The sequence below is a fragment of the Macrobrachium rosenbergii genome, chromosome 37, assembly GCF_040412425.1.
Source record: "Macrobrachium rosenbergii isolate ZJJX-2024 chromosome 37, ASM4041242v1, whole genome shotgun sequence".
Classification (NCBI taxonomy): Eukaryota; Metazoa; Arthropoda; class Malacostraca; order Decapoda; family Palaemonidae; genus Macrobrachium; species Macrobrachium rosenbergii.
Genome location: NC_089777.1, coordinates 14,540,419 through 14,563,939, shown reverse-complemented (window position 1 = coordinate 14,563,939; position 23,521 = coordinate 14,540,419). Strand labels below are relative to the sequence as shown.

Genomic DNA, 23,521 nt, shown 5'->3' with positions numbered 1-23,521 from the left:
TCAGTCAGCCAAAGTCTGATCTACTGGAGCTTAACCAACCTGACTGGACCTTCAGACACTACCACTGAAGTTTCTTCCTGAAGCCAGTGGGAAGGGCCGTACTGTTAGTCGCAATAGAAAATGCCTGTAAATTCCATAAGCAACGGTAAGTGTGATTAAAGTATAATTTACTTATCTATTTCATATTATGCTAGATTACTATCCAGACTGTATGTTTATAATGCGTATCTTTCTTTTCTTTCTGGTTTGTAAGTGATGTGGCAGATAAAGCTTTGACGCTCTGAGGTTTCCGAGTTATTCACCAATTTCTTTCAAGTTCACGCATTCTGACACTGTGGGCATGGTTGATAAATTCGAAACAGGTATATAAGAACCTCGATCACCTTTCAGAACCGGTGGAATATTAGCTTACACCCAGATGTATCAGTATTTATGTCTGAACATCTTATAAGTACGACACAAAAAAGAAAATACTTTCAGATATTGGAACCGGAACAGCTGTTAAATCACCTAACATACAGTGTTCGTTATGGGCCGTGAAAGAGTTATAACTTAATTAAAGTTATTCCCTTCGAGTATAAGACCTTATTGCTTGCATCATACCACACTTGGGGACTTCATATCTATTCTCTGCTTCAAATAATGCCATTATGACTGGCACTTCAGTGCCAAGGATCCTCAAGCCATTACGAACTGAGCGAAAGTAAACAATGGTCTTCTCTCCTTCATGGATAGTAACAGTTGTTTTTTGGCATTTTGTTGCAGTATCCGCGTTGAATCCGTTTAGCTACTCCTACAGCAATCCATTCGGGTAAATAATCAGGTGAGTACTGCGGAATTTAAGCCATTTTAAATGTAATTTATTGTTATTAAAGTTGGTAATCCTACAGTTTATGGGTCCAAATTTACTGCTCCCTTGTGTGAGTTGGGTTAAGTTTTCTGTCCTATTTTCAATTTTTTCTTTCGATAGATCTACAGACAGAAGTATATTTGCCAAAAAATTAGCAGTTTACCTACAGAAGCAGATATAAAAAAAAACAAAGGGGATAGTTTTTGCTTGCGAATTGAGGTATTAGCCTGTAGTGACTATCCTAGACTAGGCTCCCATTTATCATGCTGGCTATCAGTGTCGCAACTTCTTAGCTAGGCTGTTTGTAGTTCACAGGGAGACAGACCTTGGACTGACCAGTGTCGGTGATTTATTAGCCTAAGCTACGCCCTTAATGGGGGGCGAAGCAGCCCTTAGGTATACCGCCACACGCTGTTCTTGGGCAAGTTTGGCAGGGCATGGTGCCGTTTTGGTGTATTAAGTTGTGATTTTTTGGTGTATTTCTCAGTATGAGATGGAAATGTTTGTTGAAACTTGATCAGGTGGTGAATTGGAGGTAGGTGGAAGAGTGAGACGGGGACCTCTATTCGTTTGGTGTAAGCTGGCACTTTTTCTTTATCCATGGTTGACTTACATCTTGCTGTGCTCTGCCTGACCACGTTGAAACTTCTTTCATCTTTTTGGGATTTCAGAAAAAAAGTGAACAATAACAAGTGTGAAAGATGTGAGCAAGTGCCTGGCCACTACAGTCCTAGGTTTTTGTTTACCAGCTCTGTTGTTCTTCTGTGGTTGATTGTGTGAGAAATACGCTGGCTGGTCTCTCTTGCATTGAAGAGGTTATTAGCGGTGGAGGAAGGTCCAAAGGTGCCCACTGGTCCTCGTTGAGGATATGCCTTGCTTTTGATATTGCTGAATCTTGCCAGCTCCCTCCTATCAGACTGCTGTTTCTCCTACTTAGGAAGCCTTCTCCTTCTCTTTTGGTTTTCTTAGGCTGGTATGTATCTGTGGAATAGGTGCATACTCTTGAACACTGCTGACCCAGGTGCACATGCTGAGCTCTCCCCAGGGTGAGGCTGTGTAATGTGTTCATGGTTTATCACCACCTACCCTTACTTATTTTGGCATTTTCGCTTCAGTGCTGGCAGATGTTTCCACCCCTCAGTCTTCTGAATGACCCGTCTTTCACTGCAGTTCTTGCTGGTGTTCCCATTAAGGAACTCAATGCTTTTTGAGCTTCCTGTAGCATTCATCATGCTGTTGGAAGATACAGTACCCCCACTTTATTGATTACTGGCCATGCTCCTCTGATGCTACTAACTGCCTCAACACATCCTCTGCTGTAATCAAGGAGAGTAAGATCAACGGATGGAGTAAGGTGAAGAAATGCAGCTTGTATCTTCCTTCCCCTCAAAACCCTCCTCATTGACCTCTTCCTCTTCCTCCTTGCCTTCTTCTACCTCTTTCTTCTATAGGAGATAACAGCAAGGGGTCTTGGAAGCCCTCTCTGAGTCTTCAGGTAGGAGCCTCCCTCCTTTGGGACTGATTACAGTATTTGGTCTTCTTTTGATGGTATATTTGCTGTAGGGAGGGATGATAACGGGTTCTCTTGAGTGAGTAAGCTCATTAGCCAGTAGTGTCTCTTCTTTACTTGCGAGACACAAGGACTGTCCTGGACTTTTCCCACACTTGTGAATGATTCTGAGATTGGACCCTACTCTAGGCTGCACTCTAGAGGTGTGACTGTCCTTTCAATTGCTGTGGTCACTGCTTGCTCGTGGTGTCGGATCACATTAACAGTCTGATCTGCAGTAGAAAATTCCCTGCTGTCCAGAATGTCATGGAAGATACTTTCCCTTCCATTGACATGCCAGAGAAAGTTCTACATGCATGAGGATTCAGAAACTAACCCCCTTCAGGCTTATTTGTCAGTTTGTAAATGGACAAAGGACCTCTTCCTGTGAGGACTGATAAGAAGACTCTTCCTTCTAGGAGATGGAGTTAGGAATCATGAAATCTGTCATCTTGTTTTGACAGTTGGTTGACTGTGCTTGCTGACTATGCTGTCACTGAAGTCTCGTCTAAAGAAGTCTCGTCTGTATGGGAGGGTGGAGCACTGGAGTTTTGGTGTTGGGAGGAACCATTTTAGTTGGTTCTTCGCTAGACTGCTCTCCCTCGCTCGCCGATTATCATGCTCATTCTACTCCAGCTTGGTCTGAGAGGGGTCTGTGCATGGAGTTAGTGGCCCAGCACACACACTCCAACAGTGACAATTTGCTGAGGTCTTACTGCTGTGCAGTATTCAGGTGAGACCTTAGCACATGCTTGTGATGTGTGGCCTCTTACTGTTGTTTCATCAGCTGCTGCAGGTAATATGGTTTCTTAAGTACCTGAAAAAGATGGGGCCTTCTCTAGCCATATCTATAGGTATGTCCATCAAAACGTCCTCAACACTGGCATTTCTTGTGTTATGGACAAAAAATTAAGAAACTTTATAACTGATACTAGTCTAGCAAAAAAAGTTGAGTATATTTTAGTTTAACCAGACCACTGAGCTGATTAACAGCTCTCCTAGGGCTGGCCCGAAGGATTAGATTTATTTTACGTGGCTAAGAACCAACTGGTTACCTAGCAACGGCACCTACAGCTTTTTGTGGGATCCGAACCACATTATGACGAGAAATGAATTTCTCTTACCAGAAATAAATTCCTCTAATTCTTCATTAGCCGGTAGGAGAGTAGCAGAGCAGCTTCCCTTTATCTTTCAAGATGTAATTTTTTAATGTAGGCATTTTATTTACTGTAATGGATGGCATATAAGACCCCCCCATTTCTTTAATGAATATCAAGGAAAGTACAGTATTTAGTGCGTTGACATGTAAGCATATAATGTTATTGTATTATGTAGCAACATTATGGCAGAAAAAATCTGGATAAAATATACAACCAGGACAATAGGGAAAATATGTTTATTAATAATCCTGCCATAATTTTCAGGAGAAACCAAAAGCAACTTAGGTAAAAAAACAGAAATCATTTAATGACACCCCTCCTCTGCTTCCAATGGATAACTCCTGAAGTGACAGTAAATTTATGAGTACTTAGATTAAAAAAAAAAATTGTGAGTTACATATGGGAAATTGTTTATTATATGTATTAGAGTAAGATTTTCAGTGAGTTTACTCAAGTTATGTACAAGATTGTGTTTAATGTGAAGTTATGTAAGCCTAGCCTTTAGACTAACCTGCATGTGTATAGTATATGTGCATGCTTGCATAACATTAAGGGAAACTACACACTTACGGTGGCATATCCCCCTCCTCTCTCTCTCTCTCTCTCTCAGCACAGTATTGTACTTAGGGTAGGATAATGTTAAATGTATTATGGAGTCTGTTGTGTGTGTGTGTGAGAGTGTGTGCATATATAAATACATACATGCATTGCTTTAAGGTGATGCATGCACTTTCTGTGCATTTGCTCGCCCCGGATTTTTTTTTTTAAGAAAGCCAAAATTATTTATGTAAAAATTAAAATTTTAACCAAGAAAGAAGAGCAAGTGCACTAGTGTTCTATGGTTTGTACTTTGTATGTTTGTGCCTGCTGTCAGATTTAAGCGCAGATAATTCTTGGGAAGCACAGGATAATGTTTGGGTTGAGATGTTAGGAATGATTTAGTAAGTGTGAAAATTATTTATTGTATGTTGATATTGAATGATGAAATGACAGTTCAGGATACACATTAAATTTCTTTCATGCAACCAGCAAATTCAAATACCTGGTTGCTGGTTCATAGGGATTTTACTGTAATAATTGTAATCTGTTCATATAGAAATACAAACCTTTGCTTTTTACATAATGGTACTGTGTATCTTTCGTCTCAAAATGGAACGGGTCTTTCAAAAATTGGTAATAAGGTAGTTTGATGGAGATGGGAGTGAGTGGGGCAGTATTCCTAACCGTGCAGCCACACTCGGTTTTCATTCAGCCGCTGTCAAGCTTTTATTACTTGGTTTGGAAGAAGTGAGAACACTTGTGCTCCTATCTGTAGGAAAGGCTTAAGCTGCGCAGGTTAAGGCGATAAGGGAGGATATATTGATGCAAGTCTTATTTTATACCTTTCGGGGATAAGTTCAGCCCTCAGGTTCTGGTAGATGGCCAATTGCAGGCCTCTTGGCATGCTAGGAGAGAGTTAATAGCAGAACCTTATGATTCCTTTTTGGTCAACCCCCACTGGTTTAGTCTTGTATAGCTGTTCCTTTGTCTTTTCCAGCAGAAGTCTCTCATTCTTAAGTAGGAGGTTGTAAATTAGAGAGAATGAAATGGACCAGGCAGTAATTCACTGGGATTTTACCTCGACTTTTTCCTAGCTCCATAAGTAACCGGGGATTGACACCCGGTGTTGGACACATTGAGACTGAATAACTCTACGTGTCTGTCCCATGCTTTTTTGTTTTTCCAGCATGGTTTTAGTGACTTTCCAAAAGAACGATTTTGTTTTCAGAGACGAGTCGAGAACAGCCAAAGCTAGGTAAACGTGGAATACTCCAAATATGGTAGTGTGGGTTCGTATGTTAGGAAGAATACAAATTTCTTTTAATCTGGTATTTTTGTGGATGTGCGGGAGTCATGCAGGTTCCTTCAAGGTGTATTTACAGAGGAGGTATTGCTGTTGAAGGCACTTTGTTTCAGCTTGTGTACACCTCTATGTGTTCACAGGGAATTTATTGCCCATAGGTGGTTGTGTTTAGGAGCAAGAAATCTTTTCTGCCGAGTAAACTGGTTCAAGTTGGGCAACTTGGTCAACAGCATTTACCTGGCTCAGTCTCTGTGCATTCTTACCTAGTGACGTTGGGGTGATCTTCGAAGTATGCAGGCTTGTCTGTCAGATGACGAATAGGCACTTACGGCTTGAAGAATTTTAGCCCCGAAGGAAGCTCCCTAAGTGGCAAGGGCTTTCTTTATTAGGAAACATGGCCTCACTGGGGAATTAGTCGGAATAATCAGGCTCAATTACAGTACAGTCTCAGCATAAGAGATTATGACTTACAGCTAACGTTCATTAAACTTGCAAGTAATCCAGGACCATCGTTGTTGCCAGGTTCTGTAGGAGGGATGCTGTAACAAAGAGTTGACCAGTTTTATTCTTAAGCCTACGTCCAGGTATTGGTTTTTACCCCTCTGTTGTGCTCGGGGTGCTGCTGCTGAGGAATCTTCAGCACCTGGAGCCTTTTAGGCATCAAAGTTCCTGTGCTTTTTTAGATTTAGTACGAGTTTTTCGCTGTCTGCTTTCAAGGTTATTGTTCCACACTTTCTTCGGTATTGCGTCATGTGCCATTAGATCATTTGAGGATGAAGCCTCTACAACTCAGTATCAATCTCTCTTTGGAATTTTGATGCAAGTCTCAATTTTATCTGCAGATTCTTTTGACCCTTGGGAATGAGTTCCATTTAATTATTTATTATGAAACCTTTTATTTAGCACTATCAGCAGTTAAAAGAGTGAATTTATTGCAAGCACTCTCTCTAAGGCTGTTGTAAAGGGAATTCTATTTTATCCTTTTGCCTTAGAGCTGAGAATGATGTTAAGGCTCAAGTTTTTCAGAGAACTGTAAGAATTCCAATTTGACCTCTCTAATGAGGAAGAAGAGGAAATCCTTCAGTGTCCAGATGGGGCAGTTAAAACTACAGAAACCAAACCATTGCCTTTTATATAGGAGACTTACTCCTTAGGTGGGAGGTAGTTCCTGAAACTGAGTTGAATACTATCCGGTAGTACCGTGCTCTGGGTGCTCTTGCAAGCAGGAGACGTCAGGATTTCATGACTCCTGTAACCTCCTACTAGTTTGGTGAAATGGTTTTCCAAATCAGCTTGTCCTGAGCCAACGTTATGAAGGGTACTTGTGGCAGGAAAACTTCGGAGAGCGATAGCATCTCCCATAACACTATGTTAGAAGGCAGCTTAATTCTGGTTATTAACATCAGTGGTTCAGAATAGGCTCTACATAGCTCCCCCCCCCCTTGTTAAAGGAGGGAGGACAGATGGAGGTGCAATTTGTGGTACCAAACATAGATAATAAGACATAAGTGTATCACTTATTTACTGTGTGCGCTTTTCCATTATGAAAGGTCAAGTATAATGCTTGAATTTACAAAAAATTTTAATTAACGACCACATATAGACTAAACTTTACAAAATATTAATAAAAAAATCATCAGATCTAATACATTTTAAAGAAAACGAGATCTTACGGTAGAAACCAAACAAGGCAAGTGCTAATTACAATACAATATCCTGGTTTTAACCATAATTGAAATTGCATAAAATGATCTGGGATCAGTTAATTATGTATTCATATTCATATCTATCATAAGGTTATAATGCTCTTGTTGATTTCAAGATTTATCACACTAACATATCACATATCAATATATTAAGCTACTGTTCTTTAAAATTCCAAATTGTATTGTACTGATTTGTCACTAACAGTTTAAATAAGAAGAGCGAGAGTGTGCACAGCAGACTGGTCAGTCACTGTTCCACTTGAGATACTGTACAAGAAATAAGTCCATAAAATGATGAACTAGAAACTAGTACATTTAACAATGTAAATAAAACAGTACTAAGTTGCCCCTATTTAGCTGCTGATGGCCGTTGCTCCGGGTGGTATTTAAAGACATGCCGGGAAAGATGACCTCGTTGTCTGAAAGCCACACCACACGTTGAACATTTGTAAGGCTTTTCACCAGTGTGTATTCTGAAAAGAAAAAAGTTATGTTTGTAAGGCTACTCACCAATGTGAATTCTTAAAAGAAAAAAGTTGTGTGTACAGATGAGTACTGTATTGCATAAATTTTGCAATAGTTACTTAAACAAACTTGGACTTAAAGAACTGTAAGATAAAGATGTTTGTTGGTACTTAGTTAATATCTACCAGTATAAGGTTGAAGTTATTTTGCTGTTGAAGCTAATTTAAATAGCATATGACACTTCTAGTTACTGAAACTTAGGAAATTACCCTTTTAGTACAGATATTAATTCCTTTGAATTTAAACATGTTTTTAATTTAGAAGAATTATTTGTAGCAGCCATCTTTTCCATAGAAGATGCTCCAGAAGCATGAACTGGTAGTATAGCTACACCTACGGACTAGGATAGGAAGGAAAAGTGCTTTCTTTCCTCCTCCTCCTCCTCATTGAGCTCCTCCTGTAGGAGGGAGAATGGTTTAGTATAAGAAGCCATCTCACAAGAAGTCCTATAGAACTCTGAGTGAGTGCTCTTCCCAGCCTGTAGGGGACAGCAGCTCTCAAACACCAATTGGCTGCTGGCTAGGGTGACATGGGCCTTGCTGAGCATGAACAGTACCCTTTCCTGGCCTGTTTCATCTCAGACATGATGCACCAGAAACACACCTTATTGAGCCAGTGCCCCCTGGTCCTAGGTTCATGACTACAGGTAGTGAGCCTGCATGTGGCCTTGATGCTCCCTGATTGGCCAGTGGTTTGCCACAAATGTTGTGGTTATACATGGATGGTAATGAGCATTGGTGTTTACTTGTACCTTCTAGTTCAGCCATTACCAAACCTAGAGAGACGGGTCACTTGACCTTGGCCCTGAACTCCATTTTGAGTATAGGTCTTCCACACTTGTGTTTCGACTGCTACTTTCAGTTTGATTGTACAATATAGTCCCGGGAACACTTACGGAAGCAATGTGTTGTGATCATACATGGAAGAAACATCCTTACCCTTGCTTGGTGTGTTTGTGGTCTGCATTGTTTTTGCATGAGGGCTGAGGACAGTAACCTGCTTGTCCATGTACCATGTGCAAGTACTCCGAGCCATTCCGTGTCTTCATAGACAGAGGAGGAATGCTCATCCCATTCTTTTTGAGCTTGCTTGGTCAAGTTTGTGGTACCCTCTTGTTCAGTGTGTAAATGGCCCTTCGTACTGAGCACACCTAGATGTGATTTGCAGGCGTTAGGCCTCCTTTTACAGTACTTACAGGGGATGGGACGATTGTTTGTATGCACTGGTGTCACACCCAGGTCTGCTTATGGTTCGCCACAGACATGGAGTTGCTATTTCTATGTATTGCTATACGCTCTCCCCTTGAACAGGTGTACTTTTGAGTTTTTTTTTTTTTTTCTCTCTCTCCAAGTATTCATATCTACAACCCAATAGGGAGCTCATCAGCACAGTTGGTTTGTTAGTTTTTCTTCAAGAAGAAATCCAACTTTTGCTTTAGGGAATCTGGATGTTTTGCCCTCTTTTCAGAACCTCTCTAACAGTTAGGAGATAAGGCAGTTGTTCTGACTGTTCTTAATCCAGCTTTCTTGTGGCCCTTTGAATCAGGTTAATGGTCAGATCTGCTGATCAGCAAGTGGCATCAGTCAAGGCTCTTAAGACATTAGCACTCAGTATCCCAACCTGGCTGGCCCTCTCTCTTGGACTAGAGATTTGCTCTTGGCTTCTCCGACTGTGTTTTGCTAGAAATACACCTATTCAAACTAGTGTTACCCTCTTACTCAGTGATTCATGGTCTCCGTACAATATGTGCAGTTGGGGTTCGTGTGCAACAGGTCTGCATGTTACTGGCATCAGGACTATCTGCTTGCCACTGACCCTGGAGTTGCATTTGCATGATAGCACATGTACTTGTTCACTTGCACCCTCTACTAGTTTGACCGTTACTGACCACTAGTATACTTGGTATAGGTCTTCCATGGGACAAATTTTATGTAAAATATACTGAAAATTCAATTTGTAGTGGTCAACATAAAGAAACATCAAGGGGAACACATCTACGTGTTATTTGTATACATTATGTAAGAAACATGTTATACTAATTCTATAGTTAATCATTTCCTTTTACACTTTGTGAACTAATTTTCTTGCTTTGTAATTTAGTAGTGAACTAACTTTCTTGCTTTGTAATTTAACAGTGAACTAATTTTCTTGCTTTGTAATTTAACAGTGAACTAATTTTCTTGCTTTGTAATTTAACAGTGAACTAATTTTCTTGCTTTGTAATTTAACAGTGAACTAATTTTCTTGCTTTGTAATTTAACAGTGAGCTAATTTTCTTGCTTTGTAATTTAACAGTGAACTAATTTTCTTGCTTTGTAATTTAACAGTGAACTAATTTTCTTGCTTTGTAATTTAACAGTGAGCTAATTTTCTTGCTTTGTAATTTAACAGTGAACTAATTTTCTTGCTTTGTAATTTAACAGTGAACTAATTTTCTTGCTTTGTAATTTAACAGTGAACTAATTTTCTTGCTTTGTAATTTAACAGTGAGCTAATTTTCTTGCTTTGTAATTTAACAGTGAACTAATTTTCTTGCTTTGTAATTTAACAGAATTGTGAACAAAAACTAATGACTTGAAAATCACAGACAATTCCATTCAGTGAGTTTACCTTATATGTCTTTTGAGATCTTCGGTTTGATGGAAGCCCCGACCACAAACAGCACAGTGAAGAGGTCTGTGAGCTGTGTGGGATGCCATGTGTGCTCTGTGCTCTCCTCTGGCAATATTCTCTCCACAAACCTGTATTTAATAAAAAGAAAAGAAAGGGATATGAATATTGTTTCCGTATAAAGAGCGGCTTCTCTCTGTGTACAATATGTTGAATGATATTCTTTGAAATCTTGAATTACCCCAAGAATTACAGAGTTATATGCCATTTTAATAACACTCACTCTACACTGTCCTGAGGCAATGTTATGTTTGATGGAATCACTCATCCTTGCAGCTTTGTGAGACCCGGAACCAGCTGCACCTAAAACTCGCAAGAGAGCTCGAGCTGCTGCTAGCTGCTGTAAAGAGAATCACACACGAAGTTTGTTATACTCTGAAAATTATTCTTAGATGCATCTAACTACTAGTGCTGTAGAGGCAGTTAAATTCAATCATTTCTATCTCATCCATTCTGTTCTTCATTCCTGCCAATTATCATTTGAATTGTGGAAATTAATGCGTATGAAATTGACCAAGGTAAGACCTATGAACAGCAATGAGAGGCCCAGTGAACAGTGCTCTTGGTAATAACATTAAAATGACCATAAATCATGGAATGGTCATATTTTCTGCAAAGTCGTGTGTCCTCTACATACCAAAACAAACACTAACAATTTTCAGTATATGAAACAAAGAAGAGTAAAGGGATGAACACGTGACATAGCCGCAAGTATTTTATTAAATACAGCTACGTGTGGAAGTACTTCTCCCAAGTGAAACTCCTTCAGCGCAAGGTTCGTGAGGCGGGTGCATGAGTTGGTGATGCGCCATGCCATCAAACTCTCATCTGTATACATCTTAGGCTGTTGGAGTGTATTGGCAGATCAGGTCATTGGGACTGAGTGGTCCCTGCACCCAAAGTGGAGAAGCCCATAATGTCCGACAAAAGAAGGAAACATCCAAGAATATTGTCTTGTTCTGGCTTCAGTAGGACATCAAGCAGGTTTACGAGTCATCTGGCAAGGGGGGATGGCTCCATACCGAGGGCAAGGGCTTAATAAATTGGGTGCTGCATTGTCTTTGGCATTCAGGAGGAACTGCATGGTGGCACAGGTACTGATGTTGCCAACAGTCCCATGGATATTTACTTTGTAGGACCTGTGGTGGTTGCTGAACAAGGTATGTAACTGATCAAGCTACATAGGACAGAACTGCATCTCACTTAAAGGTTTTTGGGATAAAAAAGTTAGATGAAAACAAATGTCTGGTACTTTTCTCCTCTTTTTTTATTTTATCCTCCCAATAGCCAGTGGTCATATTCTCACTGGTTGGGCCAGTTCCATGAGTAGAGGTTTGCCTGTCATGCAACTGGGCTGTGTGGCAGGGATAGGGGAGTGCCCCGAGCAGTCCATGTCCTTCAGGATGGATACAGAATACCTTTTAAGGACTGTTGCCCACCCTAACCCCCACACCAGTACTGCTCCCATCCTATCTTACAGACCCAGCTGGCAGGGTTTTGCAGTCGCCTCTTTCTTGTAGGAAAGGCAACAGATGGCTGGAGACTTGTCACTGATCTCTCTTTGCTGAAGAAATTTGTCTTTCAAAATGAGTTCAGGATGAATATGGCATGTTCAGTGTTGGATCCCATTAGAGGGCAGAGGGCAACTACATGCTTTCTGTGGAGATGAAGGAAGTGAGGAAGTGTACTGTACTTCCAAGTACCCACCCATCATTACTTTAGAGCTGTCAACAAGTTCAAAGCTCTGTGCTTTGGGCTGATGACAGTCCCACAGGTTTTTACAAGGGTGTTCACCTTGTTAACATGCTTATGCCTACTGCAGGGTACACATTTGCTGTGTAACCTGGATGACTGGCTAGTTGGTGTCCTCAAAGGCACAATTGCACCAGAACAGGGAGCGCCTACATGCTTTTTTGTCACAGTATTATGCTCTACTATACCAGATCCCTGGGTGTTGGTGGAAGATGCTGTTCAGCACTCATGGGACAGTCAGGACATATATGCCTTTCTACCATTCAGTCTTATCCACTGGGTGATCAAGTCAAGTGCTGATCACACTAGGGATTAACATGACCTTGGTGGCACCTTGTTGGCCCCATGCTGAGTGGTTTCCTGATCTGCTGACCCTCTTGGTTGAGGCACCCATAGAGGTTACCTGTAGCCAACTCTCCTATTGCTGGTTGCTTGTTATCACGCAGGATAGTTCTTCCATCTACGTGCTTGGTTAAAATTTTGAGTTGGTCCAGAGGTTACAAGGGCCAACAAGGCAGGTAGTCTAGTGGGTAAGGAAGGTTGGGAAAAAGAGAGATTATCCAGCAGACACTTTGAGACAGCCTTTCTCCCAGGACTGTACAGGAAATGTTAGGAACCTCTGACAGTCCTTGTGTAATGTACCATGGAAAGTGGGTCACCTTCTGTTCAGCAGATCAGAGACTTCCTGATCTTCCCTTCTCAAGACAAGCTTTTCTAAGTCTCTGCAGTAAACGGCTATTAGTGGGCCTCAAGTCAGGCCCTTATAATGGAAGGTGTGGATCTCCCTATGGTATTAGAGCTACCCATGCTCATATTGAACTTTGAGCAGTCTTTTTCTCCTTAAAAACTTCATCCTTCTGAGTGGGATGTGACTTATTCTTTGCAGCCAAACTCAGACACTTGACAAACCCTTGGGGTAGACCTCAGACCAGGTTTAAACACTCAAGACTCTTCATGCAAGCATTAGTCTCGATGAAGCATATCAGGGAGTTACATGGCTTGTATCTGATTCAGCACTTGGAGGGTTGAGATCTCTCTCCATTTTCTCTACCTAAGTTTGTGGTGGAAACTCTGAACCTGTCAGTCTCTGATGAAGACAACAGTTTTTCCATCCCCCTCTCAGACTTTGTTAGTGGTGACCAGATGAGATGCTTCTGTGCCCAGTGCAAACCATACAGTGCTATCTAAAAAGGACCAGCCTCTTAGGCTAGTGTCAGTGGCTTTTTGTATGTGTACCAACAAAGAGGTGTCCAGGAGCAGCCTTTCTTTCTGCCTTCTAAAACTCCGGTGTGATAGTTAATCAGTCCATAACACTTTGGCTTTGCATCCTTACTTACAGATGGTGTAGTTTTAAATGTCTTTACAAGATTTTAGGTGCAACTTTGATAAGAAATTGACTTTTGTGAAGGATATACATAATATTGCTTCCTCTGTTTCTCAAAGTTGGCATCTTGTAGAAGTATTAAAATGTTTTGTGATGAGGCTGTTATGTTGAAGTTTTTTAACACTCCTTCTTCCTGTTCTCCAGTGTGGTCTTCAGTGTTGAATCCCATCTCAAACTCTTGGATAGATTCATGTCATCAGTTAAGTTGATTTTGCCAACTCATATGTCGATTGATTTTGCCAACTCATATGTTGACTGATTTTGCCAACTCATATGTCAACTTGTAGGCCAGACATAAAGTGAGTTCATTATGTTTGTTGCATTAAATGTACACTCGGCAAAGAAAGTTAGGATACAGTTTTTTTAAATCTTTGGACATCTATTGCTCAATAATGCGACATCTGGCAACTTTAGAAAGGGGAGGAGCTTCAGTCTTATTGTGTTTGTTTTTTGCTTGACCTCCTATAACTTTCAATCATATTCTACGATTCTGAAATCTTTGATACTTGAATGCAGTAGTAAGCTTTACAGTATTCGTTCAAGTTGTAATTTGCAGTGATAGTTATGAGCAAAATAAACATTTTTCAACATAACCTACCAAGTAACCTTACATAAATGAATCTACGACACCACAATGAACGGTTTTAACCTACCAAGTAACCTTACACAAATGAATTTATGACACCACAATGATTGGAATGCTTGCATAATCGGAAACGCGATCTTCCATAATGAAATCAAGAGTTTAATTTGAGCAATGTCCAACGAAAAACGTGGGGAACAATAAAAGAGAGAAGAGAGAGAGAGAGAGAGAGAGAGAGAGAGAGAGAGAGAGAGAGAGAGAGAGAGAGAGAGAGAGAGAGAGACACTATGGCAGCGTCAGAAAACATCCAGGTACTTGTGTTTTCCCGCTGAAGTTCTCGCGCTGCTCCTCACATCATAGAGAACTCTCTTGTGGATTTAAATAGATTTGGTCAACCTACCCTAGCTGTCATGACATTTACTGCCATTAATTCCAGCTGACTTTTAACACCGTGAAATACAAATATGAGTGTGTAAAAATTGAAGAAATTATCATTACCTCGTATGATGATGCAATAATAAGCCTGTTCATAAGGTAAAGCGTGTAAATATTGCTGTTCTGATAAACAGTACTACACCGAGATACCTACAGACTATCTTTTAGATCTCTATGAACGAAGTCATTTGAGAAATTCTGATTACTTCGGACATGCATGGTGTTTTTAAGTATTTGAACGTTTTTGTTTTGCAGATTTAACATATATGATATAATGTGCATTGTATTTTCATATTCTAGAGTAAATTTACTGAGATTATGTGTTTTCTGTAAGAGAAAAATTAAAATTCGATGAACGAAATCTAATGAAAACTGTATCCTCACTTCCCTTGCTGAGTGTACAATGACAAACATCCTCTTCATTCTGTATATGACCTCAGTTTTAATACTACTTAGTTTGCTAGCAGTTTTATTTTGGCTCCTAAAATTTGGAGTAGTTTTTCCAGAGTAGTTGTGGAGTATTCTGATCTTCAAATCTTTAAGTGAGGTGCAGTTCATTTCTGCTGATGTTTCCAGAATTTAGATGTATCAATTTTATTTTCTCTTCCCTCATATTTAATTATTTTTTATAGCGTAGTCGCTGTTCGTCCTCGAAGGAGTTACACTCTCATGGTCCCCCCAATTACAAAGAATTCTCTTATAGTTTGGTCTCAGCCAGAATAGTGCTTGTTGGCACAGTGTTAGGATATAAAGGGCTCAGGACAGGAGCTCCTGTCCTACAACGATTACCTAGGTTCTATGTCCTACTCCTGACAACAACATAAGTCGGTGGCCCTCCTGTCCTGAGTCCTTTATATTGTATCACTATGCCAACAAGCACTATTCTGGCCTCTGGCGCTTCGTACCTCCTCTAGATGTTAAAACAGTCAGGGGAGGAGTTGGCTCAGCCTCCTGGAGGCAAGGGAACTCCCTGACCCACAGATCAGCGCATTTACTTGCTCAAAAACTCCACAAGCTAACTGTCACCAAGGCACCCTGACCAAAGGTTGTGCATTAGGAGCATTTCCCTAAAAGAGGTCCCACATATGAGACTGTTGGCAAGTGTGAAGCTGGTTTGTCCTTCCCGAGACTATTCTGCTCACAGACAAGTTAAATAATCTCTGCCGGTTCTGGAGGAGAGAGACCCTTAAGACTCATCAATCGCCTTATGCAGAATTGCACCCTCTTCAGGCAAAGCAGGTGTTACACCAGCTCTCAGGCCTAGTCTCAGTCTTGGGATGAATCAGATAAACCTCTCCTTGGAGAAGGCATAAAAGACCCAGCAGAACCATTATCAGAATGGAGTTCTGACTTTGATGCTGCTGCTCCTAGACTTCGTAGTCATAAGCCCATGGCAAGAGAGGACTGGGCATGTGGTACATTCCCATGCCCCTGCACAGTGAACTGTGCACATGAGAGGTGGCAGAGACCTAAGAATATCTCCCTCAAGCAGGAGTGCTCACACTGTAAGTGTTCTGGAGAATGAGGATGCACAGAGTGGGTAGGTGGGGCTGGCTCTCCCCTACACACCCCAGGAGAAGAGTTAGGAGGAGAACCTACCCTGTTGCTAGAGCAAGCATGTTCTGTAAACCAAGCATGCACGCGCCCCTCTGTAAGTGATTCCTTTGGGGTGCAGGAAGAGGGGTTATCTCTGGCCACCATGTGCAATCAGTCACCAGACCATGCACACACACAGCAAGCAAGATATGCAAGCCTGTCCAGGCATGAACCCAAGAGTTCATGGGAGGACGAGGACGAGGTGGGAGGAGTCCTCAGGTTTAAATGGGCAGGTGCCATGCCTGTAAGAGGTACAGTGATTATGTGCTTGTGATTCTGCCCCACCCACTTTCCAGCAAGGAGTCCACCTAGATTTCTTACGTGAGGCCTTACACTTCCCCTTCTTTCTCTTATGCAGTGGAAGAGAGTCCAGGGATACTCCTATATACAGGGCAAAAGTTTGTATCTCTGTTAGAACAAAAGATATTTATCTATTTTGTTTCATATTTTATATGTTGTATATTTACCTTCATTAAGTAGATCCTGTATTTCAGGTTACTGGAGCGACAGTGTTATTAATTGGCAATGCCTGCTGCCACCCATCCTACCCTTTCGGGTCAAATTGGGCAGTGTGATGGAGTAAAGAATTTTATACAGTACTGTAGTCCATTAGTGTCTCCACTTCCACTGTTAAAAATCTCATAAGGTGTAGTGAATGCTCTTGGCAAGGTAAGTCAAGCTTTCAGTTAAAATTGGTCAAAAAGTCCATGTCAGAATGCATTTATATTCCCTTGACTGGATTGCCTAGCTTATATATAAGTGAATTGATGTTTTAGCATTCAATAATAAGACTTATTGTGATTTTCTTATTTGTGATCATTTTAGTGCTACCGTCTTCTTTTCCTTGCTCATGTGACTAACTCACATTTTTCGTCTTTTCTTTATTTTTCTTCTTAGAAGTAGCACTTCAGTTTAAAGGACAGCAGGGGATCTGCCCTTCTGGTAAGTAATGAAAGCTGCTAAGTAACGAAGACTGGCCTATTTATTCAATTTCAGAGATATATCTGCAAAATGAATTGCTTCTGAAAACAAAATCTGTACAATATCAAAAATATTGTTTCTGCTCAAACACAAGTACCCCAATTCTTTTAGAGAGAGAGAGAGAGAGAGAGAGAGAGAGAGAGAGAGAGAGAGAGAGAGAGAGAGAGAGAGAGAGAGAGAGAGAGAGAGAGAGAGATTTATGTTTCCCTATAGCAAGTTATATTACAATAAATATTGCGCAGCAGATGCGCTGTTGGACATACATACTAAAAGTAGTGGAACATGATGGATCACTTACCCTGGACAGAGAACCCACACTTAAGAGGTTTAAAGTGTAGTGTTTACACTTGATTTCTGAAAAAAGAACCCATTATGATTTCTGAAAAAAGAACCCATTAAGAAGATTAATTTTTCACAATAGCAGTACATTCAGTACTTGCTCGCAACTCAAGTTCTTTCATGTATCAGAGTGCTGTATGTGGAATAATAATACTTTGTATTCTATTATTTTTAATGAAATAACTTTCATTACTTTTTATGGTTAGTGTCCATATACTTTTGTTTATTCTGTAAACTGTGTGACCTTCTGGTCAATTTTTATTTTTATCACAAGCTGATATTCCGTTATGTGAAGGCTTGCTTTAGAAATTTGACTTGAATGCGCCCTTCTGACTTGATCCATATACTTGTGTGCTTTGTATAAGTAGTACTATTAATGCTGTACATCTTTGTATTGTACATTGACTTTCATATGCTATTTATTATAAGAAGAGGTTTTTGTAATTCCAAAGTGTCTCAGACCAATAAGGGAGAGCTGTTCCAGTAATGAAATGGCTACTGTGTATAAATTTAGACTAAAAAAAATAAATTTCCTGTGATTTTGTAGTGAAAATATTTTTAAAAATTTATTTACATAAATTTTACAATTATAATTACTGTTCACAAAACAAGAGGGAGTTTGCTTTTTTACAGGTGCGGTTGTTCCACTCCTGAAATGTTCTTGTTCCACAGTTTTGGTGTAAACAGCTTATTTAATGGGTATCTCGTAGGATTGAAGATTAATGTGGTATCTCCTAGGATTGAAGATGTCAGTTAGAAATAAACCTAGACCACAGACAATCAGAAGTACAGTAATATATTCTACAGAATGTTTTTGATGGCATAGCTGCCGTTTGTCTTCAAAGGGGTTACACTCTCATGGTCCCTCAGGCCTCCTTAAGATAGACCAGCCAATTTTACAAAATTCTCTTATAGTTGGTGTCGGCCAGAATAGTGCTTTTGGCACAGTGATAGAATACAAAGGACTGAGGACAAGAGGGCTCTATCTCCTGTCCACACAACGGCTGCCTCAGTTTTCCCTTCCGCTGTTTTCCTCAGATATATAAATTTAATCATTATTTTGTTATTTTCATTCACTGGGTGAGTGAAGTGGGTGTAGGCATTACACATTTAAGAAATGTATACAAAGTACGCTGTTCATTTTATTTGGTGTTTGTAAAGCCAGTCCTTTCATTATGTTTGGAATGGCGCAATGATATTGTTGTGATGTCTTGAGATGTGTGGAAGATGATAGTTACGAAAGTGGTGATGTGGGGCAGTCAGGAGTTAGCGGTGGTGACGAAAGGTTGAGCATTCTCGTTTGCTGTTTGTTTTGGTTGGTTCGTAAGTCTTTCTTTTGTTTGTTGGGTCGTGAGCTGGCTTGGGCAAGCAGTGCAATGGGAACAGGTGTGTAAATTGAGTAATTGTTGCATATCGGTCAGGCTGGATTTTTATTCAATGGGTGCATTTCATGCTAGACTCCACCCCAATATTATAACTTATACTACTGTACTATGCTGGAAGTAGCTATTGAAGAGCTTCCAGAGTCTTCCAGAACCATCCTGAACCATCTTTGCTGCAGTAGCCAGAACACTATGGGGAGCATTTTTTCTGGAATGTAGCATTAAACTCCCCAATGTAACCTCCCTATTACCTTCTTCCCCCTTCTTTTGGGACCTTTTTGAAGATTCTGTTGTTGTACAACTCATTCTGTTGTTGCACAACTCATTCTGTTACAACAAGCCCGAAACAGAACTGCACAGCGTTTTTGCTTTTTGGAAAAGGGGAATATGGGAAACATTACTCTCAAGAGTTTCCTCTTCCTAAGCCTAAGAAAGCTCAGCATGAATAGGAGCCATACAAGTCTCCAGTCACTACTAAAGGATCCCTCCAACAACAAGAGAAAGGACAACAATAGCAGCAGCAACCCTTTCAAAGTGGACAAAGACACTCCTACCAGGGAAAAGGAAAATCAACTAGACTGTGTATTAAATTGCAGTGGATGATGTGGAGCACAATATGACTTGCAAGGTTGTGGGTCGTCTTCTAAAGTATTACATGTTTGTGGGTCGTCTTCTACAGTATTACATGTTTGTGGGTCGTCTTCTACAGTATAACATGTTTGTGGGTCGTCTTCTACAGTATTACATGTTTGTGGGTCGTCTTCTACAGTATTACATGTTTGTGGGTCGTCTTCTACAGTATTACATGTTTGTGGGTTGTCTTCTACAGTATTACATGTTTGTGGGTCGTCTTCTACAGTGTTACATGTTTGTGGGTCGTCTTCTACAGTATAACATGTTTGTGGGTCGTCTTCTACAGTATTACATGTTTGTGGGTCGTCTTCTGCAGTATTACATGCAAGTAAGACAAAGGAAAAAGCTGAGGCAGACGTTGTGTGGACAGGAGATAAAGCCCCTTGTCCTGATTCCTTTATATTTCATCACTGTGCCAACACGCACTATCTTGGCCAAGACCAACTATAAGAGAATCTTTGAGAGTGGTTGGTCGCTTATGGAGCCCTGGGGCTTGAGAGTGTAATTCCTCTGAGGACTCACAGCGGCTATCAAAAATAGGTTTTTCCTATGTCAGAACCTTTTTTTTTTTTTTTTTATAGGTAGAACAGTGTAGAACAATGTCCAGATTTTGGTTATATTATTCTTTGTTAAGCACCAAATACTCTTAAATTTTTGCGAAATATAGTATAGGCCAGTTTGTTAGTCTAACAATTTGTTAAAATTTATTATTTTTGTACAAAATACATACAACATATTCCTCCTACATAATTATTAGACATTACGCTGAGACAGTACAGATGGTAGCAACTACTATAACATATTTTCTTGAAAAGTGTAACAAAATCATGTAGAAGATAGTCTGAATCACAGAGAAATGTTGAGTATACTTTTATGCAAATGTCATGAGAAAACAAAACACTGTCGTGAATGATAAAACATTGTTGAAGGCATATACATAAATGTATTCTTATGCAAAGGTACTCAGTCAACACTAGTGAATATTGTAGTTTTTATAAAAAAAAAAAAAAAAATCTTCATAGAAACCCCCACATCATGATTGGCCTTAATTTGCAGAGTTAAGTTCTCAAGACACAGCTTATAAATTCACGAAGATATAAGAATAATAGCAGTAAAATCAACCATTGAGTGATCATTTACACCTTATTCAGCAGTAGATAGAAACAGCCAACCTCATCCTTTCCTTAATAACTTAGGGTAAAACATTCAGAATGAGGAAACTGGGAGGGCAATTCATAATAAATTGCTGTACAGTATTGGGTTTGTAAGAAATCTTTTGTTTCATTTACAAAACCACAACTGCTTCACATCATAGTTCATAATTAGCCTGAATAGCTATAGGGAGACTACAATGGATCTAGAATCACTTGGTGACAGAAAAAGTCAGGAATCAAGTGCCCAGAAGCAGGCTTCAAAGTGAAGCAAAAGTTTGTAGTATTAGTTCAAACACTGATGAAAGGAACTAAGCATTCAAATGAGACGTAGCAGCTTGTAAGCTCTGAGGTCTGCATCTCAAAGATGAGTGATTCATAAAGAGATTCAAATGCAAATTTCACCTCATCACAACTAATTGCCCCAATGAATATATGAATACATCCTTCATCCCTTATAAACATCTCTTCCCTGACTAACACAATGAATTTGTCCAGTCCAGATTGTCTGTGAAAGCACTCGAGTCTACCGGAAGGAAGGACAGAAGTCCGTATCCAAACTGGACTACATCAGTTACCAACAGTTCTTCATCCACTCCAAAAACAAAAGACCGAAGCAGTTGACTATCACGTCTTTTGGTTTCCCGTTTTGTCAGAGACCTCCATGACAAGCAACAGACTGTCCCTTGAATAAAGGGTGATCAGTGTCTTCTACAAGGAATGTACTTCGGAGTGAAGGTACGCTCTTGCATAAAGGGTCTGGGTGTATAAGTTTGTTGCTGCCTTAAATGGTGTAGAGGGGGATGTGTAGTACTTAGATTAGTTCTAAGCAACCACAGAATAAGGAGTGCAAGGCATCCTGTTAGATGTAGTTGGAAACTTTGAAGGGGGTGTACCCAAATTAAGTTATAGCTGCTCTGTTAGTACTAGTTGCCGTCTCCAACAGTTCCTTAATTAGCTTCTGTGGAAAGAGTTTCTGATTTGACAGATTATACACAAGTCTTTTCATACACAAGTCTTTTCATGTCCAAGGATGACAGCAAAGGAGAGAAATCTGAGATGCTGCAACTCTCTTCCTAATGTTAGCCAGATGATAGATACCATGCAAATGTGTAAAATTTAGGCTTTGCCGAGCAAAAAATCCTCCTCCTGGCCTTTGTTGCTACAGCCAGGGGTTTGCTGCTTTCAACAAAATTGCTACCAATAGTACTCTTGCTGACTGGCAGTGGTAAGTCCTCCCTTAAAAACCTCTCCTTGGTTTCCACCTCTGCTGGAGAAATCATAACTAAAGTCTGAGTAAAACGAGCTGGTGTCCTACTAATGCCCTCAATTATAGAGGATACATGGCAAGCATGGATACAGAAATCCTTGATTTTATGAAACTGATGGAGTCAGTAGTCTGAGAGATTAAAAGTAGAAAATCATCAGCACTTATTCATAACCTCTTGAATTACCTTCCCTTCCATTCTTAAAAGTGACTTCTGCTAGGATGTCATTAACTGCAGTGGCTATCTGAAGCTTCTAAGTCCTGTGGTCTGTGTCATAGTGTTTTCTGATGGTTTTAGTATAGAAGCCTCTTTCTTCACTTCATTTAGTTTGGGGAGTTTCAGTTTGAATGTTTCGCAGACCCAGCCCACCACTTCCAAGAAGGTGGCTTCTTTTTAGAGACCAGGTGGCTTCATTATCTCCATCTGAAAATTCCACTAAACCAGTTAGATCTCTTGCAGGATTGTTTAGCTCTTTCTTTGAGGAAAGTGGAGCTCTGGAACACACAGGAGTCTTGGGAGAGGAAACCCTAAAAGCTTTTTCTTATCTACAGTAACATGGGACAAGGAGATTCATGAAGAGGGAGAGCACTCCCCTTTGGAATGGACAATTAAAGCATTAGTATCACTAGAGGAAAGCAGTAAAACAAGGTTGCTGGTAGATACTTTGCTGCAAGCTTGAGGCATGCATAACTGGTGAATAACTTTAAAAGCTGAACTACCACTTACCTAATGAGATTATCAGAACAAGGCAAAAGAAACTAACTCTGGCTAATAATCCCAACAAAATATATAAACAAGAATAGTTACATTAGGGGTCAAGCCAAAGGACTACATCAGAGGAGTCATTAGAGAAATACTGTAAAGCATACAGAAGAAAACGGTCATGAAAGGAAATGAAATGTTTTCACACTTGACTAAATTAGGGATTTCTCATTGCAGTTGTAACTCACAACAAGATGGAAAGAATTAGCCTGGATGTTTTCATCTACTGATGGGTCGAAGAGGTGCACATGCTACTTGTCAGTCAGTGGTTGATTTTATAGCTATTCTCCTTCCTTCAAGAATTCAGAAGCCGAGTCTTGGGAATTCAACCCGCAAATTAAGGCTAACTATGTTTAATGGGTTCATTATGAAACAAATACTTTCTCCTATCCTAACACCACGTCACTCAGGACTAATTCCAAATGAATACCATAAATAGGAATGGCTTTGAAAACCTAATCCTTCTTGCAATCTCGTTTTGACTGTTAAAAAGGGCACATTTGATTGAAGTACTTACCCCAAAAACCTGTGTCAAAAAGTATGACTTTTAAGCCCACCAATTATTAGCACTAGGGTGTGGTTCCATTGTAAATGCATCATTAACATCGTGTTTTGAGAAGTCTCCATTTGGCTATTGCATTATTTCTCAAAGGACATTAGGTTTTACCTCACGTACTTTCTGGAGTACTCCATTTACCTGATTGTACACAAAGTACTGTAAAGTATGTTAGTTGACCAAGACCACAAAGTTAAATGCTCAATTCTCGTAAGACTTGCATAAAATAGATTTGATAAGAAAAAACTACATCTGATTAAATTGCTTTAAAAAAATCTAAAGGGGGATAAACTGAAAAGTAGGAAATTCAAGAATTAATTACTGTGACTTTTCTAAGATTTATCGATAATTAGGACATTCTGATCAAAGTACTTTAACTGTTGTAAAATACTCATA

At 40.0% G+C, this 23,521-nt stretch overlaps 1 protein-coding gene across 8 annotated transcripts in view; it reads right to left on the bottom strand.

The window, feature by feature from the left end:
• Positions 1–6,971: 6,971 nt before the first annotated feature.
• Positions 6,972–23,521, bottom strand: part of LOC136825330 (protein bric-a-brac 1-like) — an 81,452-nt gene continuing 64,902 nt past the window's right edge. For 6 of the 8 annotated variants that reach the window (XM_067081527.1, XM_067081528.1, XM_067081526.1 and 3 more), the window contains 3 exons: positions 10,527–10,643; positions 10,244–10,374; positions 6,972–7,581 (listed from right to left, as the gene is read on the bottom strand). In XM_067081527.1, coding sequence (XP_066937628.1) covers positions 7,458–7,581; positions 10,244–10,374; positions 10,527–10,643 — 372 coding nt within the window. In that variant the 3' untranslated portion in view covers positions 6,972–7,457. The remainder of the gene's footprint in view (positions 7,582–10,243; positions 10,375–10,526; positions 10,644–23,521) is intronic. The other 2 variants (XM_067081516.1, XM_067081529.1) reach the window with 1 other exon arrangement.